The following is a 22,116-nucleotide window of genomic DNA, read 5'->3' on the forward strand; positions in this document are numbered from 1 at the left end:
TGAGGTCCTCAATAGAGATGGTAATAGCCTGCGGAGCGGGGTACTCACAGGGAAGGTCCTCAGTAGAGATGACAGTGATCCGCAGAGCAGGGAGCACCAGTAAGGTCCTTAATAGAGTTGGTAGTGGGTCCGCGGAGCGGGGTACACCAGAGGAATCCTCGGTAGAACAGGAAGTAGTCCATGGAGCAGGGTACTCACAGAAGTGTAGCGAAGGTTCCAGGGAAGCCCCGGGGAACGGGGCAGGCAGACGTCCCAAGCATCAGGCCTTCCGAGGAGCGGATAGCCAAGATGAGGAGAGGGCCCCCGAGGAGCGGGTACCCTGGACGTCTATGCCTGGAAGCAGGAACTGGAACCCAGGTCCTCTGAGAGCGAGGTGGATTTAGCAAGAAGGTACTCTTTGCCAAGTCATCGGTAGGCAGAGCCAGCGGGCTTATATGTCCAGGAGGGATGATGTCATCCGGAGGGGATGCCCCCAATGTTCCTGCCATGATGGCTTTAAGACTGGTCCATGCGCGCGTGCCTAAGGACTTCCGACAGCAAGATGGCGGTCCGTGCCGCCCCAGGAGGCCTGGGAGTGGTAGGCAGGCCATCAGCAGCTGGCGGAGGCTGCCAGTCTACCCCATGGAATCAGGGAAGCAAAGAAAGAGGTGAGCAAGAGTGGTTGCAGCCGTCTGCGACCGACGGACGTAACAGAGCCAAGAAGAACCACCAGTTAAACATTATCTGCATAAATACAGTAGGTAATGTTAAGGCTGTGTAAGAAACAAGGCAAGGGGGTTAGACGCTGGAGGTGTAGAGGATATTTGGACTCCACAGAAGCCTAAAAGGTTAATAAATTGTTTGTTTATTTCTAAAATGTAGACTTTTAATGTATTTGTCACTAACTCCCTAGTACACAATACCACAAAGACTCATTTAATTACTACAAATGGTATGACTTCTGTACTTGAAAAACTGGTGGGATCCAAATGAACTCCAGCACGGAGTCCAGCTGTATCCTCACCAGAATGGATTTTTCCATAAAGGGTTAGCTTGCATAACACCCAATATTCCAACCATGCTTCTGGTTCCAGAAATGTTTCAGTATACTTTTTTTGTAGGTGACCTCTGGGATCAGGGAGTGTTCAAAGTTTACCACAACCCCACGTTTAGTATGATATGCTTAGAAGCAAAGTGCCATTTTACAGGAAACAAAACTTTGCTTTTCTACATTATATTACATACTAACCTTGTCTGAATCCTGTGTCACCTCTGCCCTCAGAATTTTCATCATCACCTCTCCCTGAGTGTTTGAAAGAGTGTTTGAAAGATAGCAATAGTTTATTTTATTGACTTAATGACCTTTCTAAGAAAAAAATCAAAATGATATTCTAAGCAAAAATATTACATACCTAACAAAATACATAAACCAACAGACACAGCAAAAACCATTGACCTATAAAACATCACAATAAACATCTTAATAAATAAAACATTAAAAAGCAACCATGATAACCTTCCTGATTCCTGAAAACCAAGTCATCACCTCTTGATTTCTCAAACAAGTCACATACATTCTTTTGTTTTCCCATATAAGTATAAGCTTCTTTGCCCCATTATTTCATGCAAGAAAGGAGAAGCAAGAAAAGAGAGGAATCAGTACAGAAAGAAGACAGATCTTAGGCATGTCTCAACAATAAGTATTTTTGATTACTTCTCTGCCATGAGTTGAAGCGAATAATGTAGTTTATTTCTGCCAGCACTTTTCAGAAAGTGAGGGGGAATCCTATCCTATTTGTGGGTTTAAAAAAGGATTTGATAAATTCTTGGAGGAGACGTCCATTACCTACTATTAATTAAGTTGACTTAGAAAATAGCCACTGCTATTATTAGCATCAGTAGCATGGGATAGACTTAGTTTTTGAGTACTTGCCAGGTTCTTATGGCCTGGATTGGCCACTGTTGGAAACAGGATGCTGGGCCTTGGTCTGACCCAGTATGCATTGTTGTTATGTTCTTATGGCTATGCCTTGAATTTTTCATGGAAACAATGTCTCCAAATGGGTTAATTTTTACATATATCATGACAGGAATGAAGCTAATTCCTAAGCAAAGGTTTGATATGATCTCAATCTCTCAGTTTCATTGGTAATGCCCTTTTCAATACTTGCATTGTGTCAAAGAGATACTACTTCTGGAGTTCATACGGTGTAATATGTGTAAGCAACATATCAAAGTGCACTTGGAGATTCTTATTAAACAGTCCAATGGCTTCCAATAAAATTGACTATTTCTGTTTCTTTCTTCCATATTTTCTTGGTCTCTGATTGCATCTCTTGATTTCTCTTGGAACTTGAGGATTTCCCTCAAAAAGCAGGCTGAATTAGCCATTGCCTCTCCAAGCTATCAGAACTTTGAACTCTACCAAGCTTGTGTGGGATTTCCAACATAGGCGATGGCTCATGAGTCTCCTCAGCCTTTTTTATCTCAGCATGGCATGGATGTAAACTTTCTTTCCTATATTTTCTTCTGAAAAAATGTTTCTAAACTAATTTGAAAATTTTTAAATTCAGTTTCTTCTTATTAAGTTGCTTCACAGCTTCTACAGCCCCACAAAAGCTGAAAACTGACAACAGGACGAAGGCGAAGAACTCAAAAGAGAAGACCAGCAGCTGCCAAGACAATAACTGGGATCATAGGAATGAAGACTAGGAGCATGTGGAGACAACTTGCTTTACCAAAAGTAGTCAATCTATTGCCAAGGCAAGGAAGTCTCAGTTTGGAAGCGTTTTATAGACCTTAGCTGGTTAATGTCTTCAATAGGAGTCGCGGGGGAATTCCGCTGCGGTCCTTTTAAACTTGGGGCTGAGGTACACACGTCTGAGGGGTCTCACCATGCACAAGTCGGCAGCAGCTTCAGCCACAAAGACAGTGACGGTGTCGGTCAAAGGCCTGGCGGTTTTAGGCCGGCAGCCTTCCACCATGTGGAGATGTTGGCGGCTAGCAAAGGTAGTGGGGGTCTGGGCAGGAGGTGAGCATGGTGGTTCACGGGGATAGCCCGCAGAACGCCAAATACAACACATCAAAGGCCAATCTTTTCGGCATCAAATGTCAGCTCTAGTTGGTATGCCTGTGAATGTCTCTAGGAATGAGGCCATAATGGAAGCATGAGTCTTTTTCCTGCTGCTACATGGTGATCACCACAGCTACAGAGAGATGACACTTGCAGTCATATCATAAGGATTCGTAAGGAAGACTTTGAGACCCCATCTAAGCTACTTAAAAACATGTGGAATCTGATTTTCTGTCATTGGGAAGCTCTAGATGAAAATAAAAATGTTGCTATAGAGGAGCTTCTCTCTATACCATAAAGCAATAAATAAATCACAGAAATACACAGAAAAGGTGATTTAGAAAAGCATATTATTGACAGTGATGACTTGCAAAAGAGTGACAAGGAACTCATTTTTCTCATGCAAAGGTGGGAGGATATGCTCTAGTTTTGCCTCATGTCAAGAAACAATGGCTCAATCAATAAACAGGGGGAAAAATATGGGTACTGAAACAATCCAACCTTCCAACTCTTAAAATTTCTATATATATATAAAATTTGGTGATGGTAGCATCTGTCAGAGCCAGTGATAGTCACCTCACATACATGGGCCAAGAGTTGTGACCAGAGGCTGCACAAGCTGGAAGGAGTCTGGAACACCAGAGAGGGGGAAGTGACCCAGGTTGTGTAACTTTGGTAAGCACAGCTGGGCCGCCACCCCAGAACTAGGAGTGGGAAAGAGGAAATGGTGGTGGGGTTGGTCCATGGAGGAGAATGGAGAGTGCCGGCAGTTGAGCTGGGGGAGACCGTGTTCTGCCACCCCCTACAAAAGTCTTTTGTTGAATTTTCAACGAATGTGAGCAAGTCTTGAATATGAAAGATTAAACACTGTTTAAATGAAGATCTGAATATAAATGAAGTGAAAAACGGGAAATTCAGAGGAAGTCAGCAATAAAAGAAAAATCTCAAAAGATCTTTTGTATAATCATTATCCCAGGGAATAAAACACTTGAGGAATAAAATAAAAAATCTATACAAGAAAAAAAGTTATTAACAAACTAGTGGAACAGCATACCAAGCTTCATGCTTAAACTGAAGTGTTTCAGAAAAACATACCAAGAGCAAAACTTTGATTTGGAGGAATTAATCATTAATTTAAATTATACCAGGAGGCTCTAAAATTTCTCTAGATGAGTGATTTTCAACCTCATTCCTCATGGAACCCAAGCTGATCTGGTTTTCTCCTAAATTTTCATGAATATTAAGTTATTTGTGCTTGATTACCCTAAAAAAAACCCCCGAAACATTTGTTAATCTTATTGAGGAATCATATCTGCACAACTACATTGGAAGGTTTTAAAACTAACTTTTGGCAAGCCAAATTGGCACTCTCTCCAAAGTTGCTTATACCATTGCTAAAATAGTTCAGTTACCAATCCTGGGTGCTAGCCAGAGCAGTAAGGAGTAGCTGGCGGATTTCTTCATACCAGAAGACAACACAGACGCCCATGGATATAAATCCAGGAGCCTGGGATTGCAAAATAATGATGCTAGTGTAATCTAGTGCAGGAAAACCAAGTCCGCAGCATCTTGCCAGCTGCCCAATAAGCTGAGCCCAGACTGAAGGGTTTGCGCAATGTCTAAATAAACTGTTGATGACTGAGGAGAAGAGGAATCCAGGCTTCTTGGCAAGAAAAAGCACTGGTAGGATTTCAGGCCCTATAAAGAGGGAGAAAAGTGCATCCTCACACTTGCTATTTATCGTCTCTCTAATTTTAAAAAGGAAAATGTCACTATTTATCTTTTTGTTTACCAGCTGCCGAACAGTCTGGTTTTCAGGTTGCTTTCTTTCAACACAGGGGGAAGGCAATTTCCAAAGACAGCCCTAAGCTGTGCTGTCTGAAAACTTCCCTCCTCGGCCCATACTAGTAGTGCACAAGGGTTCCATTAGAACATGCCCTTTTGTAGCTGCACCGCAAGGAGGCATTCCTAGAAAGGGTGTATTAGGTTGGGAGGGGGGGGGGGGGGGGGGAGGAAAAGAGCACACGTGCATATTACAAAAGTACACGTGTTATTTTATCCCTCTCGGGCACTTGCACGGAAGCGTCCATGCAAAGTGCACAGGTGGCATTGAGCACAGATAGCTCAGGGTAACTTTCAGAAACGATCTGGGCACTCATCTTGATAATAAGGGTCAAGCAGATGTGACCATAGGTGTCAGAACGGACTGGACTAGACAGCATACTAAACAGGGACTAGGACTGTATACAGACACAGGTCTGAAGAGGATACTGTGCAGGGACTGGGACTGGATATGTACTGGGGCAAGGCAAAGCAATGGCAAGGTAGGGAATGGTTAGCAGGAGCTAGACTGGGCAGGAGAAGACCAGACAAGGACAAGGGTCTAGACAACAAAGAACACTAAGGCCCGAAGGCAGCACTACAGAAGGCCCATAAACCACTAGGCAAAATAAGGCCTGAGTAGGACACAGAGCAAGGTACAAGGAGACAGAAGGCCCTGATGCTACAAGGCAAAGTGAGACCTAAATAGGCTGCAAGAAAAAGAGCAAGATACAAGAAGTCCACAAGGCATGGAATAAGTTAAGAGCAGGCAGGTCAGAGAACCACAGATGACTTCATGAAGAGGCATCTAAGTTCTGGCAAGGCAGGGTTAAATGGGGCTGGAGCTTGAGTGTGGTGTGAGCAGCAGGAAGACCTTGGCAAGGCTAGAATAGGAGCTCACTGAGGACGCCTAGTGGAAAGGAGGCTGCACCACAGACTGAGTCAAGTGGCTATTGAGGAGATGGCTTGGATATCTGGGAACAGAGCTCACTGGAGGCATCTGATGGTGGGACAATGTCTTAGTGGATAGAATCAGGGCACGGTGAGGCTGCACGGCAGGCAAAACCGTGACAGCAGAGTTTCGATCTCTGGGTCTGGACATTTGTCACTGGCCTTGGGTTCAATTCTTTGGGCTCTCTTTTCTCTCTCTGTCCCTCTTGCTCCATCCTCTGGGATCTCCTTTCTCTCTTTCCCTCTAATCCTCCTATTCCATCCTCTGGGCTTTCCTCCTTCCTCACTCTCTCTCCCTCCTTTCCTTCTACTGCTCCTGATTCATATTCTGTCCCCTCTTTCCTTCCTTTCTCCCTCCCTCCTTTTTTTCCTCCTGCAACTTCTGCTCCATCCCCTGGGCTTTCTTCCTTGCTGTCCTTACTGCAGGTTCTTCCTCAACCTTCTGCTTTCTTCCCTCTCTTATGCAGACTGACGGTGATCTCTCTCGTCTGGGCTTTCCCTCTGCTCAGAACTTTCTCCAAACCCTGGAAATAAGGCAGAGCATGGCAGGGCAGGGAGCAGCCACCGCCTCCAGATAAGGAGTACAAAATTGCTGCACCATGCCTGCCAAAGATGAGTCTGCTGGAGCCAGAATGGCAAGCCATACGGGTCAAAATACATTTCTGCTTCCACTCGGGGTTGCCAACTCTGAATTGTCTCCCCTAATGTTATCAACAAAGGCTGGCCTGAAATGATCCCATTGCTGATGCACTAACACATGTGACCTTGAGCTGGCCCTCGATGATGGTGTCAGACTAAGGCCTGGATTTATCAAAATGCGAAAAATATCACATGCGATACTAGGTGGGCTTCCCATAGAGATATAAATACCTATCTAGTGTGAGGGCATTATGGCTAGGCTCTCTCTCTCTCTGATAGCTATGCTGGCTCTCCGGGAGCTTCAAAAGTATTAAAACTGGCATGGGCGAAAACATCGCAATGTGCAATAAAGCCCCAATGCAACCTATCGCATGGCCTAACGCTAATGAAAAAGGTGCAGTTAAAATCAGCATTAAAGCTGTGCGATAGGGCTTAGCAAAACTGTGAGCCCAACCCACTCCCGCCCCTAACTCTTCTTTTTCAGATTTGCATCGCACAATGCATTATGGTGCTATCGCATGCGTTAAAGGCGTTTTCGCATGCATTAAGGGGTTGTCGCATGCGTTAAAGGCGCTTAACGCATGTGAAAATGCCTTAACGCATGCAAAAACGCCATAACGCGATTTGATAAATGACCCCCTAAGTGAGGTATTCAGTGTTTTGACAGTCCAAAGTGGGCGCAGAGCTTTACTTTATTGGTATTTGACAATAGAGCAGATGGGAATGGATGGCAAGCTGCAGATGGGGAGAACAAAGGGATTGGGGAGGGGGGAAGGTCTAGAGGTGATAGTAACTCAAGTTGGTTATGCCTGTGCACTATGGATGCTATGCCCTTGCAAACCAGGGCTCATCTAAATGCTTCCTGTAGAAATAAGTGTGTAGCAACTCAAACCCTACCTAGTCTCTAATGTTTGTGTCCTTGTCCTCTAGAAACGCATCCAGACCTTTTGAAGCCTACTATGCTGCTTGCTGTGACTACATCCCATGGCAGCAGATTTCACAATTTAAACTACTCGTCAACTACTGAAATATTTTCTTGTTTTTGTCTTGAGACTGCTAACATACAGTTTCATTTGATGCTTCCTGGTCCTAGTATTTTTGGACAGGATAAACAACAGCTTGTTTGTGTTTGTTCCTTTTCACTCATGATTGTGTAGACCTCTATCACTGCCTCCTCAATCTTCTCTTTTCCAAACTAAAAATCCTTAACTTTTTCAGCCTTTATGAGAGCTGCCCTTCTCTATATCTTCTTGAGCTCTGCCAAGATCGCATCACAACTCTCTATAGAGGCATAATATTCTCAGATTTGTTATCAATGCTTTTGCAAATTGACACTAACATATAGATGGCCTTTTTGAGCATTGCTGCAGTTTCAACATGTGATCCAAAGTAATTAGTCTCCCAGCAGTCTATACTAGTACTTTGGATTTGTTCTAACATGCATCTCACTGTATTTTTCTATCTTAAAAACCCAGGGTAGGCTCAGAAACTCCTAGCTCCAGCAGGGACAACAGTATTAAGCATTTATTTATTTATTTATTTTGCAAAAACACTAGTGCTTTAGCTAGCACATCTGATCTTATGTAAGACCAGATCATATCTTTGTTTTTTTCCAAGTCAGGTAGGCAGATACAGTGCTGCACATCTCAAGGAAATGAGAACATTTTATTTAATTTATATACTGCCCGTTCATATAAGACTCCACTCCACGCAGGTTTACAATATAAAACAAAATTACATAATAAAATGTTTGCAAAAAAAAATACCAACACAGATAATAATAATAACTTAAAAATGAAATACTTTACATAAAACCGGATTTATCTATGTCAACTAAAAATACCGAGAACAACATGTTCCTAGTAATCAGATATCAGTCTAGGTCTGCCCAAAACGCACTGCCAGTCAAGTTTTCAGGATATCGACAATGAATATGCACAAGACAAATTAGCATATACTGCGTTTCCAATTTCTGCAGGTCTATTTCGGTATAGCCCTTGTGAACATTCTGGAGCTCGGACTAGTTATGGGCTCCCCAGGACACGTCTGGGAAGTCCTACGTTAGCCTCCGAACCGCGGCAGTCTTCTTTCCTTCCCTTCCTCGTGTGCGCAGGTGCTGGAGTGAGTCCCGGAGACGGGGCGGGAGTGACGCACGATGTACACAAACTACGAATCAGAGCTAGCTCTGCGCTTTCTTCCGTAGCGCCTCAGCCCTCAGCCACGTGACAGACCGACTCCCTCCTCTAGCCCTCAAAAAAAAAAAAAAAAAAAAAAAAAAGTTAGGCGGTGGGCAGACACTTCCACGCATGCGCGGTGGCGCGTAACTCCTTCTGCTGGCGTGTGATGGCGGCTGCGGCCCGGCCGTGGTGATGAGTTTGCGAATTAGCGCCCTGGCGCAGGGAGACGAGACGCCCTAACGAGATCTGCCTACCTTCCCCCCCCCCCTCCCTCCCTCCCTCCACTAGCAGGAACCACCGAGGAAAAACAGGTTTTTTTTTCTTTTTTTTTTGTTTGCTTCGTTTGAATGTTAAAGGAATACAAAGTGAAGCAGCGACTATATAATAAACAGGAGCAAAAAAAAAAAAATAAAAGCAGCATCAGCAGCAGCAGGAGGAGGAGGAGGCTGCCGAGAATCTGCACCCAGACGAAGCAGCGGGATATCGCTGCCGACCCCCTAAAGCTACAGAGCCGGGAAGAAAGAGAAGGCCGGCGGGGCCGGAGGGGCGAGAGCGATACACGCACACACGGTGGCGCCATGCAGATCACGTTGAAAACCCTTCAGCAGCAGACCTTCAAAATCGAGATTGACCCGGAGAAAACGGTAAGGGGTGCGGGTGGGCTTGGTGACGGGTTGTGGAGGATTATGAGGCGAAGGCTTTCTCTCTCTCTCCCGGCGGGAGGGCGGTGGAGTGAGCGGGGGGTGGGGGGGGAAGGCCGGATGTTGTTTGGGAGGCCTTTTGACCTCGTTATTTTAGTACTGGCTGGTGGCCTGAACGCGCCGGCGATCCGTATGAGCGTTAAAAGCGGGTTTGAGGCCTCCAGCGGTGGTGTCCCTCCCCCCATTCTAGTCGACTGTTCTGAGAACGTCGCTGTGACGTCACGGGGAGGGGGCGCGCGGCACCCCAGAGAGGGACGAATAAGAGGGTGGAAATAGAAAACTCCGAAGTCCCTTCTGCGCGCGCAAGGTGCTTGCGCGAGTTAGGGAAAGGTGCCAGGGGTGCGAATACTTAGCAAAGCTGCTGATTGAGAATGTTCTGGAAAAACTAAACTGGGGGGGGGGAGGCGATAGCTATTTGCTTAAGCCCTTTGTTTTAAGACTTCTGTGGCTCCCTGTACTCGCTGGCCCAGTAAATTCTAAAAGGTTATTAAGGGAAAAATGGATTCTTGGTTGGCAGATTAAGCGCTCAGTTAAAATTGGCTTGGCCTAATTAGGATGCAGATATTTGGCTCTTATTTTAGAAGTGTTACAGGTGTCTGTGTAAGGTGCTGGAACTGCTGCCCGGCGGTCCCCGAATACCTGCAAAATATAGGGTCATGTAATATAAAACGGGCATTTACTACATTTTGCCCCTTTAATTGTAAAAGTATGAGTTATTAAAATGTTTAAGAGCATGTACAAATAATATATTTAAAAATTTTGGCACGGTAGTGATAGTGTGCTAGTATTTTGGTTGGTGTAAACAGCTGAGCGGTAACACTTTGAAATTTAGGAAGTTTCCTAACATACACAAACCAATTTGTTTTAACTTCCGATGCAGTAAGCTGTTATTATGCTAATGCATTGGGAGTTAAATGCCCACACACCAGAAAATGTATATACAGAAAAACTAGTTTATGTGCACAAATCACATTTTTCCATGCCTAAAAATAAGATTGTGCGCTCAAAATCTTTCAGTGTAGGAAGCATTTTGTGTGCATAAATATTTTTTATTTGGAAAAACCTTGTTTTTGTGCACAAAGCATGTTTTCTACGAACAAAATTCCAACTAGAGGTCCAGACATGGGAGCTCCAGTTTGAGCTATAGACTAAGATCAACCCTGGAAACTTTACTCTACCTTGGACTAGGAGTTTAACACAGAAAACAAAAGGTAATCCAGAGTCTCTACATTGGCATAATATCTAATGCCATCATTAGTATACAGTTTCCATGCAAGTGTGTTAACTTAAATGCACAGTGTTGTGCACACTTTTTATATGCAGAACCCTTTTGCTACAGTGGCAGTAAAATATGTATTTTTATGGGCATACAACTGAGGGTTAAATTACTGTGCTCCATTTTTTTTTCATCTACCACCTTGTGGTGTATTAGAGACATATGTGAGGTAGTGAATTTTTCTTGTTTTGTATCTGCTTTCTGGTGAATATGATCTTGCTATAATTCTTTACCTGTTGGTTATTCAATCCTGTTCCAAAATCATAGCTGTATTGTTCTTTGAGACATGATTTGATTTTGTTTCCTTAGGCTGTACTTAAGGCATTCTATCAAACATTCAGGGCGAAGCAGGCAAGTGAGTGTTAAAACATCTTGCACTTCATTTCAGCACATGGTTTTAATGCTCAGTTTAAAATATGTAACTCCTGATGTAAGCTAATGCTAGGCAACAGGAGTTAAAAAAAAAAAGGCAAAAACTGACAAACTTTAAAATGTCTTCGGCATAGGCTGAATGCATGTTTTAATTTGGGAAAGGAGGGAGACATCCTTGAGAGACCATTATCCAGGTAAGTGGTAGCAGCTACTGCTGCTAATTAGCCGGATAAATACTGACTTATCCAGCTATCTGGCTGCCAGACAGCTGGATAAATCAGTATTTGTCCGGCTAAGTGGGGCGGGGGTGCAGGTACTTAAGTGTTTCTGCCTCCCCCCCATTGTTTTTTTTTTAAAGTAGTTCTGGAAACAACTCCAAGCTCTGACCCAGGATTTAAGTTTCTTCCTCTAAAAGAAAAAAAAAGTGTGCTGACCACATAGTCTCTGCATTGATAACTACTGCTTAATGCCCTCATTTGCATGGGGTTTCCATGTGAGGGCGCTAAGCAGTACGCACATTTTCTGTGCACAGAGCTCTTTGCTGAATAGGCAGTAAGCTTTGCAAATAGAAAATGCACGTTCAAGTCAGGCAGAAAGATGTTTTGACTCGATGCAGGCCTGATTGTGCCTTAACCTTAATTGACTGCAGCATACAACAAAATACTTTCTCAAGGGACACAGCAATTGTTTGCAGGTTTCATGAAGGTAAAAATATTTAAACATTTTTCTAGTCTGTTCATCCATAGTTCTGGGTGGGGTAAAATATTACATTCATAAATACTGGCATAATGCATTCAGACACAATTCATGCAAATGGTTATAATTTGGGCCCTTGAGTTACGACCGGCTTGACTTAAGAACAATTTGGGTTATGACCAAGTTGCCCTGTTTTGAGTTACAACCTGAATGCTGCTCGTGCCGCGTATGGTTTTTTTTTTCCCCGCAGATTGCTTGTAATTGGTCCTTTGTTACTGCCTATCGCATTTTTTTGGTCTTGGTAGGCGGGACTTCTACAGGGCTTGGCTGGTGCTGCTGCTGCCAGTGAGGCCTGTTCATCTCAGGCGCACTTGGACAGACCCGGCAAGCATTGTGGGTCAGCACTCAGCTGGCAAGGTACAGTTGCAAAAAGGTTGAGACCAAGTGAGCCAGAAACAGTCCTAGTGGGCTTGAATTGTTTCTGGTAGGCTAGGCACACTTTATAATGTTTTGGTGAGTACACTAGGAAATTATTAGTGTTTCTGGTAATTACAGACATACAACTATTTTTTATTATAGAAATGGTTAGGTAAGGGGTGCTTTTGGGAGGTTTGGAACACATTATGGGTATTTCCATTATTTCCTTTGGAAAAAATAATCTTGAATTACAACCAGCTCTCTGGAACCAATTGAGTTTGTCAAGGGTCCACTGTAAATACCTTTTGGAATGGGTATACTGACTTTCAGGTGAATTTGTCTGGCATGTGTCTAAACCTATTCTTGAGACTTCAACAGTAATTAAGAATATAATTATAGAAGAGCAATTCATAGGCAAAAATATTAAGCACTCACTTTTTAGGCAGATATATGGAATAAGGTTTTAAGCCATTTTTAAAATGTTCCAAGAGTAATTTCTGTTCAGAGATCATCGGGCAACGAGTTCAAAAGTTGCAGCCTTGCAACATAAGTTTTGGCAAGTTTTTCTGTTAGTTGCTGCAGAGAGAAAGCATCTAGAAAACTACACCTTACAGATCTTAGTGCCTGAGAAGGCATATATGCATCTTCAAAAGTGAACTGAGACAAATGGGAAGGGCCTTCAATAGTTAAGGACTTTCATTTTTACTTTTTTATTTTTATCTTTTCCCAGGAATTTGTCAGGGTTTATTTTAGTAATAAAAATGGGAGAAAATTGGTGGAAAAATGTATAATTTTTCTGAGTAAATATTGGAATTTATTTTGGTTGACAGAAGCCACCCACAGTCCCATTCCCTCCCAATCTGCTTATATAACCTCCCCTCAAATGATTGTTCAGTTGATGCTGATACCTTTACACTTTGCTCCAGCATTTCCCCTTTCTTCCATTTTCCTTGTGCTTTTTCATCATCTCCTTCCTTTCCAAAAATCTCTTCCTGGTCACAAAATCTCCCTCCCCTCAAACATTCATCCTTACCAGCTGTGATGTCTCTAGGATCTTCCTCCTTTTTTTTTTTTTTCCCCCCAGCGTGTTCATGTTACCACTTACTGCATTGCAACACTACTGCATTACTAAATCTGCACAGAGCCAGAGAGGCAGGGGGAAGCTGCTTGTCTGTATTTGGATGGGTGACTGCGGAACTGTTCTGACTGGTGCTTCAGCCCCAACCTGCTCAAACTAGCAGCCCAACCCTTCTCCCAGCAGCCACTGAGCTTTCCTACAGGAGCCATACAGGCTGTGTGACCTCATCTTTCTTCACCAAGGAACATGTTGCATGGAGATGGTAATAGATCTGAGCCTGCTCAGCTGCTGTTGGGAGAAGGTCTAAGGCAGTGGTTCCAACCCTGTCCTGGGGACCCCCCAGCCAGTCAGGTTTTCAGGATATCCACAATGAATATGCATGAGAGAGAATTTGCATGCACCACTTCCATAACATGCAAAATTCTCTCTCATGCATATTCATTGTGGATATCCTGAAAACCTGACTGGATATCCTGAAAACCAGGAAAATTTGCATGCACCACTTCCATAACATGCAAAATTCTCTCTCATGCATATTCATTGTGGATATCCTGAAAACCAGGAAAATTTGCATGCACCACTTCCATAACATGCAAAATTCTCTCTCATACATTTAACTTGCCAATGTTTATGCTTTACCCTATTTTCTTCTGTTGGATCCTTCTTCCAATTTTTGAATGAAGATCTTTTGGCTAAAATAGCCTCTTTCACCTCCCCATGCCGGTAATCGTTTTGCCTTTTTTCCACCTTTCTTAATGTGTGGAATACATCTGGACTGTGTTTCTAGAATGGCATTTTTTAACAATGACCACGCCTCTTGGACATTTTTTACTTTTGTAGCTGCTCCTTTTCAGTTTTTTTCTAACAATTTTTCTCATTTTCTCAAAGTCTCCCCTTTGAAAGTTTAGCACGAGAGCCTTCGATTTGCACACTGTTCCTTTTCCAGTCATTAAATCAAAGCGGCCCCACTACCGTTACCTCTCTCACCAAGTCCTGTGCTCCACTGAGAATTAGATCTAAAAATGCTCCCTCTCTCATCGGTTCCTGAACCAATTGCTCCATAAAGCTATCATTTATTCCATCCAGGAACGTTATCTCTCTAGCGTGACCCGATGATACATTTACCCAGTCTATATTGGGGTAATTGAAGTCTCCCATTATTACCGCACTACCAATTTGGTTAGCTTCCCTAATTTCTCTTAGCATTTCACTGTCCGTCTTACCATCTTGACCAGGTGGACGGTAGTATACCCCTATCACTATAGTCTTCCCCGACACACAAGGGATTTCTAACCATAAAGATTCAATTTTGTATTTAGTCTCATGCAGGATGTTTATCCTGTTGGACTCTATGCCATCCTGGACCTAAAGTGCCATACCTCCTCCCAAGTGCTCCTCTCTGTCATTGCGATATAATTTGTACCCAGGTATAGCACTGTCCCATTGGTTATCCTCTTTCCACCATGTCTCTGAGATGCCAATTAAGTCTATGTCATCATTTACTGCTATACATTCTAATTCTCCCATCTTACTTCTTAGACTTCTGGCATTAGCATACAAACATTTCAAAGTTTGTTTTTTGTTTGTATTTTCATTCTGCTTTTTAATTGATAGGGATAAGTTAGAACTTTTTAGCTCAGGTGAGTTTTTAGTTACAGGCACTTGGACTACTTTTCTAATTATTGGAACCTCACTGTCGGGATGCCCTAATTCTAATGCATCATTAGTATCCTTTAAAAATACCTCTGTCCAAACCATGCGCTGCTGAGCGACTGTCTGCTTTCCCCTTTATTCTAGTTTAAAAGCTGCTCTATCTCCTTTTTAAAGGAGATAGTAAATGATACAAGCAGTTTATTCACATCTGGGTGCTCTGTTTACCTTTTGTCTGGGCTCTTCCAGCTTTAAACACTTCCTCTCTAGTGGGATATTCTAAATTCCTTAAGATACATCCCTTCAAGCTATGCTTTTGTGCAACTGTTTGCACAAAAGCATAGCTTGAAGGGATGTATCTTAAGGATCCATGGTCTAGTTTAAAAGCTGCTCTATTTCCTTTTTAAAGGAGTCTGGTTCCATTCCGCTTAAGGTGGAGCCCATCCCATCTGAATAGGCTCCCCCTTCCCTAGAATGTTTCCCAGTCCGTAACAAATCTAAAATCCTCTTCCCTGCACCATCATCTCATCTACACATTGAGATTCTGGAGTTCAGCCTACTTCTAGGTTCCTGTGTGTGCAACAGGGAGAATTTCTGAGTGCATCCTTGGAGGTTCTGGATTTTTCTGCTACCTGTGTCTAAATTTATCCTCCACATCCTTCCTCTTGCATCTTCCTATGACATTAGTACCCACATGTACAAAGAGTGTGCTGGGGAGGATCTGACTAAAATCTTATCTAGGGGGACACATGAGGTCCCCTATCTTCGCACCAGGTTGGCAAGTTAGTAATTGATCCTCTTTTCCATGAGCCACCCAGCTACAGTAGCTTACAAAAGTATTTGATCCCGTAAAATGTCACTAGATTTGTGTGGATTACAAATGACACACAGATTATTCAACAGTATGTCTGTTACAAACCGGTATGCTTTTAAAGTAAATTTTCAAAGTCGCAATTCATTATTTCTTTGTATTTTTTTTGTAAAGTAAAATTAAACTGAAAAATGCTGCTTGCATAAGTATTCAACCTCCTTCAGACTAATACGTGATAGAACCATCTTTTACTGCAATAACAGCTTCAATTCTGGGGTAAGTTGCTACCAGTTTTGCACAGTGTTTGGGAATGATTTTTGTTTATTCTTCCTGGCAGATTTACTCCAAGCTTTTCAGTTTGGTTGGGTAATGCTTATAGACTGCAATTTCCAAATAGTTCCAAAGATTCTTGATTGAATTGAGATGTGGACTTTTGACTTAGCCATCGTAGAACATTCATTTTTTTTGTTCAGCTATTCCTGTGTTGTTTTGGACTTATGCTTAGAATCATAGTTCACCTTTCAGCAGGATATTCTCCCAAGTTTTGTTTGTTTATTTTTTTAAGCAGATTGTCTTGCAGTATTTCCCTGTATGTTGCACCATCCATCCTTCCTTCAGTTTTAACAAGATGCCCAGTTCCCACTGAGGAAAAGCATCCTCACATGATGTTGCCACCCCATTCTTTACTGTCGGGATGGTGTTTGCTGAGGAATGGGCAGGTTAGGTTTGCGCCACACACAGAATTTTGGCCAAAAAGCTCCAGTTGTCTCATCTGACTAAAATAACCCATATAACACATTTTAGCTGGGTCACTCTGATTCTTTCTGGTAAACTCCAGATGTGCTTTGATATAGTTTTTCTTCAGTAATGGCTTCTTTTTAGCCACCTTTCCATGCAGGCCGGTTGTATGGTCGACTGGTGCACCTCCACTCCAGTCTCAGCCACCGAACTCTGTAACTTCTTCAAAATGATTGTTGCCTCTCTGTGGCTTCCTTCTAAAGTCTGTCTTGCTTTAATGCCGTGTCTGGGTGGTATGATGTGGCTTCCATTTCCTCACATGCAGCAGTGTTCACTGGGATATCCAAGCACTTGGACAGGAAGGTACCTTGGTTCTGCTCCCTGTACAGGTCAGATGGCAAACCAGCTTTGGACATCCTTGCCCATTATTGGGGCAAGGGTCTTCTGTAATCATATCCTCAGATTCCCTTTGTGGCAGACTCCAAAGCTTTGTGAGAACAAGAGGGACTATGATCCTCATTGGCTAAGACAGGTCAAGTCTGGTTTCCACTTCTTTGGGAATTGTCCATCTAGAAACTGATCAGTCTGGGGACTTTCCCAGATCTCATCATGCAATATCAGGGCAGGCTGTGGCATCCCAACCTCCAGGCCCTGTTGTTCGCAGCCTGGATGTTGATGGGTTGATTCTGCATCCCCTTGATCTTTGAGGATGTGTCTTGGGTCTTGGTGGCTTTTAGAAAGCCTTCCACTAGAAAGTCCTATGGACTGAAGTAGAGGTTTTCCTTGTGGTGTGAGCAGTAGGTCCTAGATCCATTTTCCTTCCCCACACAATCTGCTTGACTACCTTCTACACCTGTCAGAGGCTGGCTTAAAAACCAATTCCAAAAGAGTTTATCTTAGTGCAATTGGTGCATACCACCACAGTTTAGCTAGTACCCCATCTCTGTACAGCCTATAGTTGTAAGCTTCATTTGGGGCCTGCTTCAATTGATTCCTCCCATTGTGTCTTGGGAGCTCAACATGGTGTTAACTCAGCTGATGTAAGCTCCTTTTTGAGCTGCTGCACAACTTTGACCTGAAGTACCTGACCTGGAAAGTCATTTTTTTTGGTGACTATCAGCGAGCTCTAGGCCTTAATGACTTATCCACCTTATACTAAATTTTATCAAGCAGGGTGGCTTTGTGAATGCACCCTAAGTTCTTGCCTAAAGTGGTGACTGATTTCCTTCTTAACCAGTCAGTCGTCCTGCCAATATTCTTTCCCAGGCCCCATTCACACCAAGGTGAATGAGCACTGCACAGTTTAGACTTCAAGCGAGCCTTCTATCTGGAGTGGGCCGAAGCCCATAGACAGTCCACACAATTTTATTTCTTTTGACAAGAATAGGTTGGGTGTTGTCGTTGCCAAACACACTATCCATTTGGCTAGCAGACTGCATACCCTTCTGTTATTCCCAGGCAGGCCTGCATCTTGGGGGTCATGTCAAGGCTCGTTCACTTAGAGCCATGGCAAAATTGATGGTCCTCTTACGAGCAATTCCTGTGAAGATCTGCAAGGCTGCGACATGGAGTTCTCACCACACATTCACATTCCACTGCTGTCTGGATAGGGATGGCTGATGCGGCAGTAGGTTCAGCCAGTCTGTTAGCCGATCTGTCCTTTGGAACCTTTTTGAGGTGTAGAACCCAACTCTCCCAACTGAGGGCCTTGTGGAAAGCAGGCACAATATGCCTCCTCTTCAATTTGTTTTTATTTTTTTTTGTGCATTCAAAGGATAAACTTTTCCCTGGCTCTTAATGTTGACTGGTACCTGAGTTTCCAAATATTTTTCTACCCCTTGGTAAGGAAAAGAGACCATTTGTGTTTGGGTGGGGTATTTTAGTGCTTGAATTGGGCATTTCTCTTTTCAAAGCCTTTATTCATTTTATTTTGGTTATCAGGAGGTTCAAGAAATTTAAGCTGTGGTCTTTATTTTTTTTCTGCACCTTGCTCAAGGTGAAGTAGGTATTAGTGTAGTCATGATAGTGCATTCTACATTTTCTTTTCAGCCCAATGTTGGGCAGTTTGGCTACGGCTGCTCCATCTACCCTTTCCTCACTCTTTACAAAATTTTAAACTTGTGTACGTTTTAAGCTTGTAGTTTACTTAGAAGAAAGTTCCATCTTCTAGTGTGTAGTCAGATGGATTCAGGACCAGTGGGTTTATACTCCCTTGCCAGCAGATGGAGTCAGAGCAAGCTAATGTCACAGTATAATATAGCCTTACAGCAACCCCAGCCTGCCAGTATTCTCCATCTTCAAGCATTTTGGAAGTAGTTAATGGCCCAAGGGTATTGGAATGCCGAAGAGTCCTGCTGGAACATTAATTGCCTGGAGGCTCAGGCGGTACGGCTGACACGCTTGCAGTTCAGCCACAGGCTGTGGGATCAAGCGGTTCGTGTGATGTCTGACAACTCAACAATGGTGGCCTATATCAATCGCCAGGGAGGAACCAAGATCCAGCAAGTGTCGCAGGGAAGAAGGCCTTCTGCAGATTTTGGCCTCTCACATTGTAGGAACAGACAACATAAGAGTGGGCTTTCTCAGCAGGGAGCATGAACCCAGGAGAGAGTGAGTGTTGTCAGCCAAGGCGTTTCAGCTGATTGTGGATCACTGGGGCCTTCCATTCTTAGACCTGCTGGCGACTTCTCGAAATGCGAAGATTCCTCGATTTCTACAGTTTCGGCAGAGATCCATGGGCCCTGGGAATAGACGCTCCCGACAGGTCTGGCTGGAAGACAGTTTGCTTTATGCCTTTACTCCGTGGCCCTTGCTGGACAAGAGAATTCACAAGATCGAAGGCCACAGGGGGCTAGTATTCCTGATGGTACCGGACTGGCCCAGGCATCCGTGGTATGTAGATCTGCAATGACTCCTGGTGGAGGCCCCCCTTTGTCTTCCACCGCACATGGACCTGTTACAGCAGGGACCGGTTCTTCACAAGGATCTGACTCAATTCACGTTTGGCCCTTGAGAGGGCTTGCCTGTTAAAGCATGGTTATTCCTCTGCGGTGATTGCCACCTTACTTGGTGCTTGCAAGTTCTCCACTTCCTTGGCATATGTGTGTTTGGAGAGTTTTCGAGGCCTGGTGTGAGAAGCAGAAGGTTCTTCCTAGTTCAGTTACGATTCATTTCATTCTGGATTTTTTGCAGGGTGGGTTGAATAAAGGATTGGCCTTTAATTCCTTGACAGTGCAGGTTATGGCTCTTGCCTGTTTGAGGCCTGGTGAATGGTGTCATTGTAGTCTCATCCTGATGTCTCCCATTTTTTTTTTTTTTTGAAGGGATTGAAGCATCTTAGGCCTCCCTTGAGGTTACCGGTTCTGTTGAGTCATAATTTGATAGATGTTTTTGGTGGGCCCTATGTTCAGACTACTGCATAGCCTTTCCTTAAGGTTGTTGACTTTGAAGACTGTGTTCCTGGTGGCGACATGTTCTGCATGTCAGATTTCTGAGCTGCTGGCCTTGTTTTGCTGGGACACGTTCCTTCGGGTGACTCTGGGGTGTTACAGCTGCGTACTGTTCATCTTTCTTGCCCCAGGTAGTCTCAGACTTTCATTTGAATCGGTCCTCCTCCTTGCTATCCCTGGATAAGGTCAGGGATGTGGAGTATCGCCTCTTGCGCTCTTTGGATGTCATGCGACTTGTGCGGTATCTGGAGGTCTCTGAACCTTTTTGAAAGACTATTTGTTCTCTATGGCTTTGGCTTCGCGGGCTACCATAGCTCGTTGGATTAAGGAAGTAGTCACAGCCGTGTATGTGGTTGCTGGAAAGCTGTTGCCTGCTCAGGTTAGAGCTCATTCCAATAGGGCTCAGGCAGTGTCCTGGGTGGAGGTTAGTCTATCTCCCATCACAATCTACCGAGCTATGAGGTAGTCCTCCTTAGAAAAATTTTTTTTTCCAGGTTTTATAGTCTGGCTGTGCAGGCCCGGGAGGATGCAACATTGGCATGTGCGGTGTTGACTTGGCCCATGGGCAGCCTCCCACCCTGTTGGGGAGAAGCTTTGGTACATCCCACTGGTCCTGAGACCATCTGTCTACACGCTGGAGAAATTACTTACCTGATAATCTTGTTTTCCTTAGTGTAGTCAAATGCACTCAGCTTCCTGCCCTCAGCTGCTGCATGAGTGTGTTAATAGTCCTGTGGGGCTCTGGGTCCCAGGGGATTACTGGTAAGTGTTTATCCAGCTCCTAGCTTCGGATACCTTAAATCTTATGCGAGTTCAGTGTTTATGGTTGGTTGAGTATAGTTCTGGTTACCTGTTTTTAATCAAGTTTTTTGCTAGCCTGTCCACAGTTGCTTTTTTTTTTTTTTTAATTTAATCTTTATTGTGCTTTTCAAACAATTAAAGTAAGATAAACCTTACTAAAGAAAATAGGATACAGCCATATCGATTGGTAAATAAAATTATATATATATATATCAGAATCCTCTACAAAGAAATACTGAGGAGACGGATTTTAGGAGTATACTCAGGAAATCCAACATTTTCATGTTACATTAAGAAACGACTTAGCATTATTGGTAACACAAATTATTCTAGATTCCACTTAGTGCTCGCTAGGAGAAATTACAGAAATCACCCTAGCATTTACAAATGATTTGAGTTGCTCAGGATAGTAGAAAACAAAACATTCATCTTTTCGTTTTATAATGCATCTACTTGGATATCTCAAAACATAGGAATATCCCAAACTTTTAACTTGTGACCTGTAAATCAAAAATTCCCTTCTCCTTTGCTGTGTAACACGAGCAAGGTCTGGGAAAATTCTCACCATTGCTCCATAAAATGGAGTTGAAATATTTCTAAAGAAATTTTTCATCACAATTCCCATATCATGCACAGTTGCAAAGGTAACTAGAAGAGTAGCTCTATCACACAGTTCTGTTGAAGAATCTTCTAGGTATCTGGTCAAATTCTCCATAATCTCAGCCTGATTTTCAGAACGTGGTCTGGCCACCTGTGGTGACATAAGAAAAATTTGCTTAACTATACAGGGTAAACCCTGTTCATTAAGCTTCAAATTCTCAAGGAAATATCTTAAGAGTCACATCCATTGTTTGCCCCACAATCCTAGGAAAGTTTGTAAATCTAAGGTTGAGATTTTTGGAGTAATTCTCAAGGTTCTCAATTCTGCGGGAAGCTGAAGGTAACATCTTTAACTTGGTTGTAATGTTAGTATTTTTTTTCCAATATAGCTTCCACTGAATCTATCCTAGATTCACTTTTTGCCATTTTTTCTTCAATTCTTTCCACCTTAGTGTTGAGAGTTCCAACTTTTGCATTAGTCTCAAACAGAGCCTTGCTCAAACCAGCCACTAAGTCCCATAATGAGTCAAGGGTCGCAATTGCTGGCTTTGCTGGTATTAGAAAGTGGGTTAACTCACCCCCATTCTCAGCCGTACTTTTCTCCACCATCATCAGCCTTCCCCCCCTTCTCTCTCCCTCTCCTTGCTCAGGAGTCTGTTAGAACCTCCAACTCCACTCACTGCAGTGCCTTCGGGGGATTCAGGTAGGCTGGGAAGCTCTCCTCCGGGTTCCACTCCTGCCGACACCACAGCCGCCCCTTCGGCTGGCTGCTCTCCGGCAAACACGGGGGAGCTGGTGGATGACGACATTATTGGGTGCCGGGGATCAGGAGGAGTTAGTGTCACTTCCCCCTGCGGCGAGGGGGCTCCTTCCTCCAACACCGAAGC

The 22,116-nt window shown here is 43.5% G+C and overlaps 1 protein-coding gene across 1 annotated transcript in view; it reads left to right on the forward strand.

The window, feature by feature from the left end:
* Positions 1–8,764: 8,764 nt before the first annotated feature.
* RAD23B (RAD23 homolog B, nucleotide excision repair protein) overlaps positions 8,765–22,116 on the forward strand; it is a 177,517-nt gene continuing 164,165 nt past the window's right edge. The window contains exon 1 of the mRNA XM_029604901.1: positions 8,765–9,284. Coding sequence (XP_029460761.1) covers positions 8,988–9,284 — 297 coding nt within the window. The 5' untranslated portion in view covers positions 8,765–8,987. The remainder of the gene's footprint in view (positions 9,285–22,116) is intronic.

Source organism: Rhinatrema bivittatum, chromosome 1 (assembly GCF_901001135.1).
Source record: "Rhinatrema bivittatum chromosome 1, aRhiBiv1.1, whole genome shotgun sequence".
Taxonomy (NCBI): Eukaryota; Metazoa; Chordata; class Amphibia; order Gymnophiona; family Rhinatrematidae; genus Rhinatrema; species Rhinatrema bivittatum.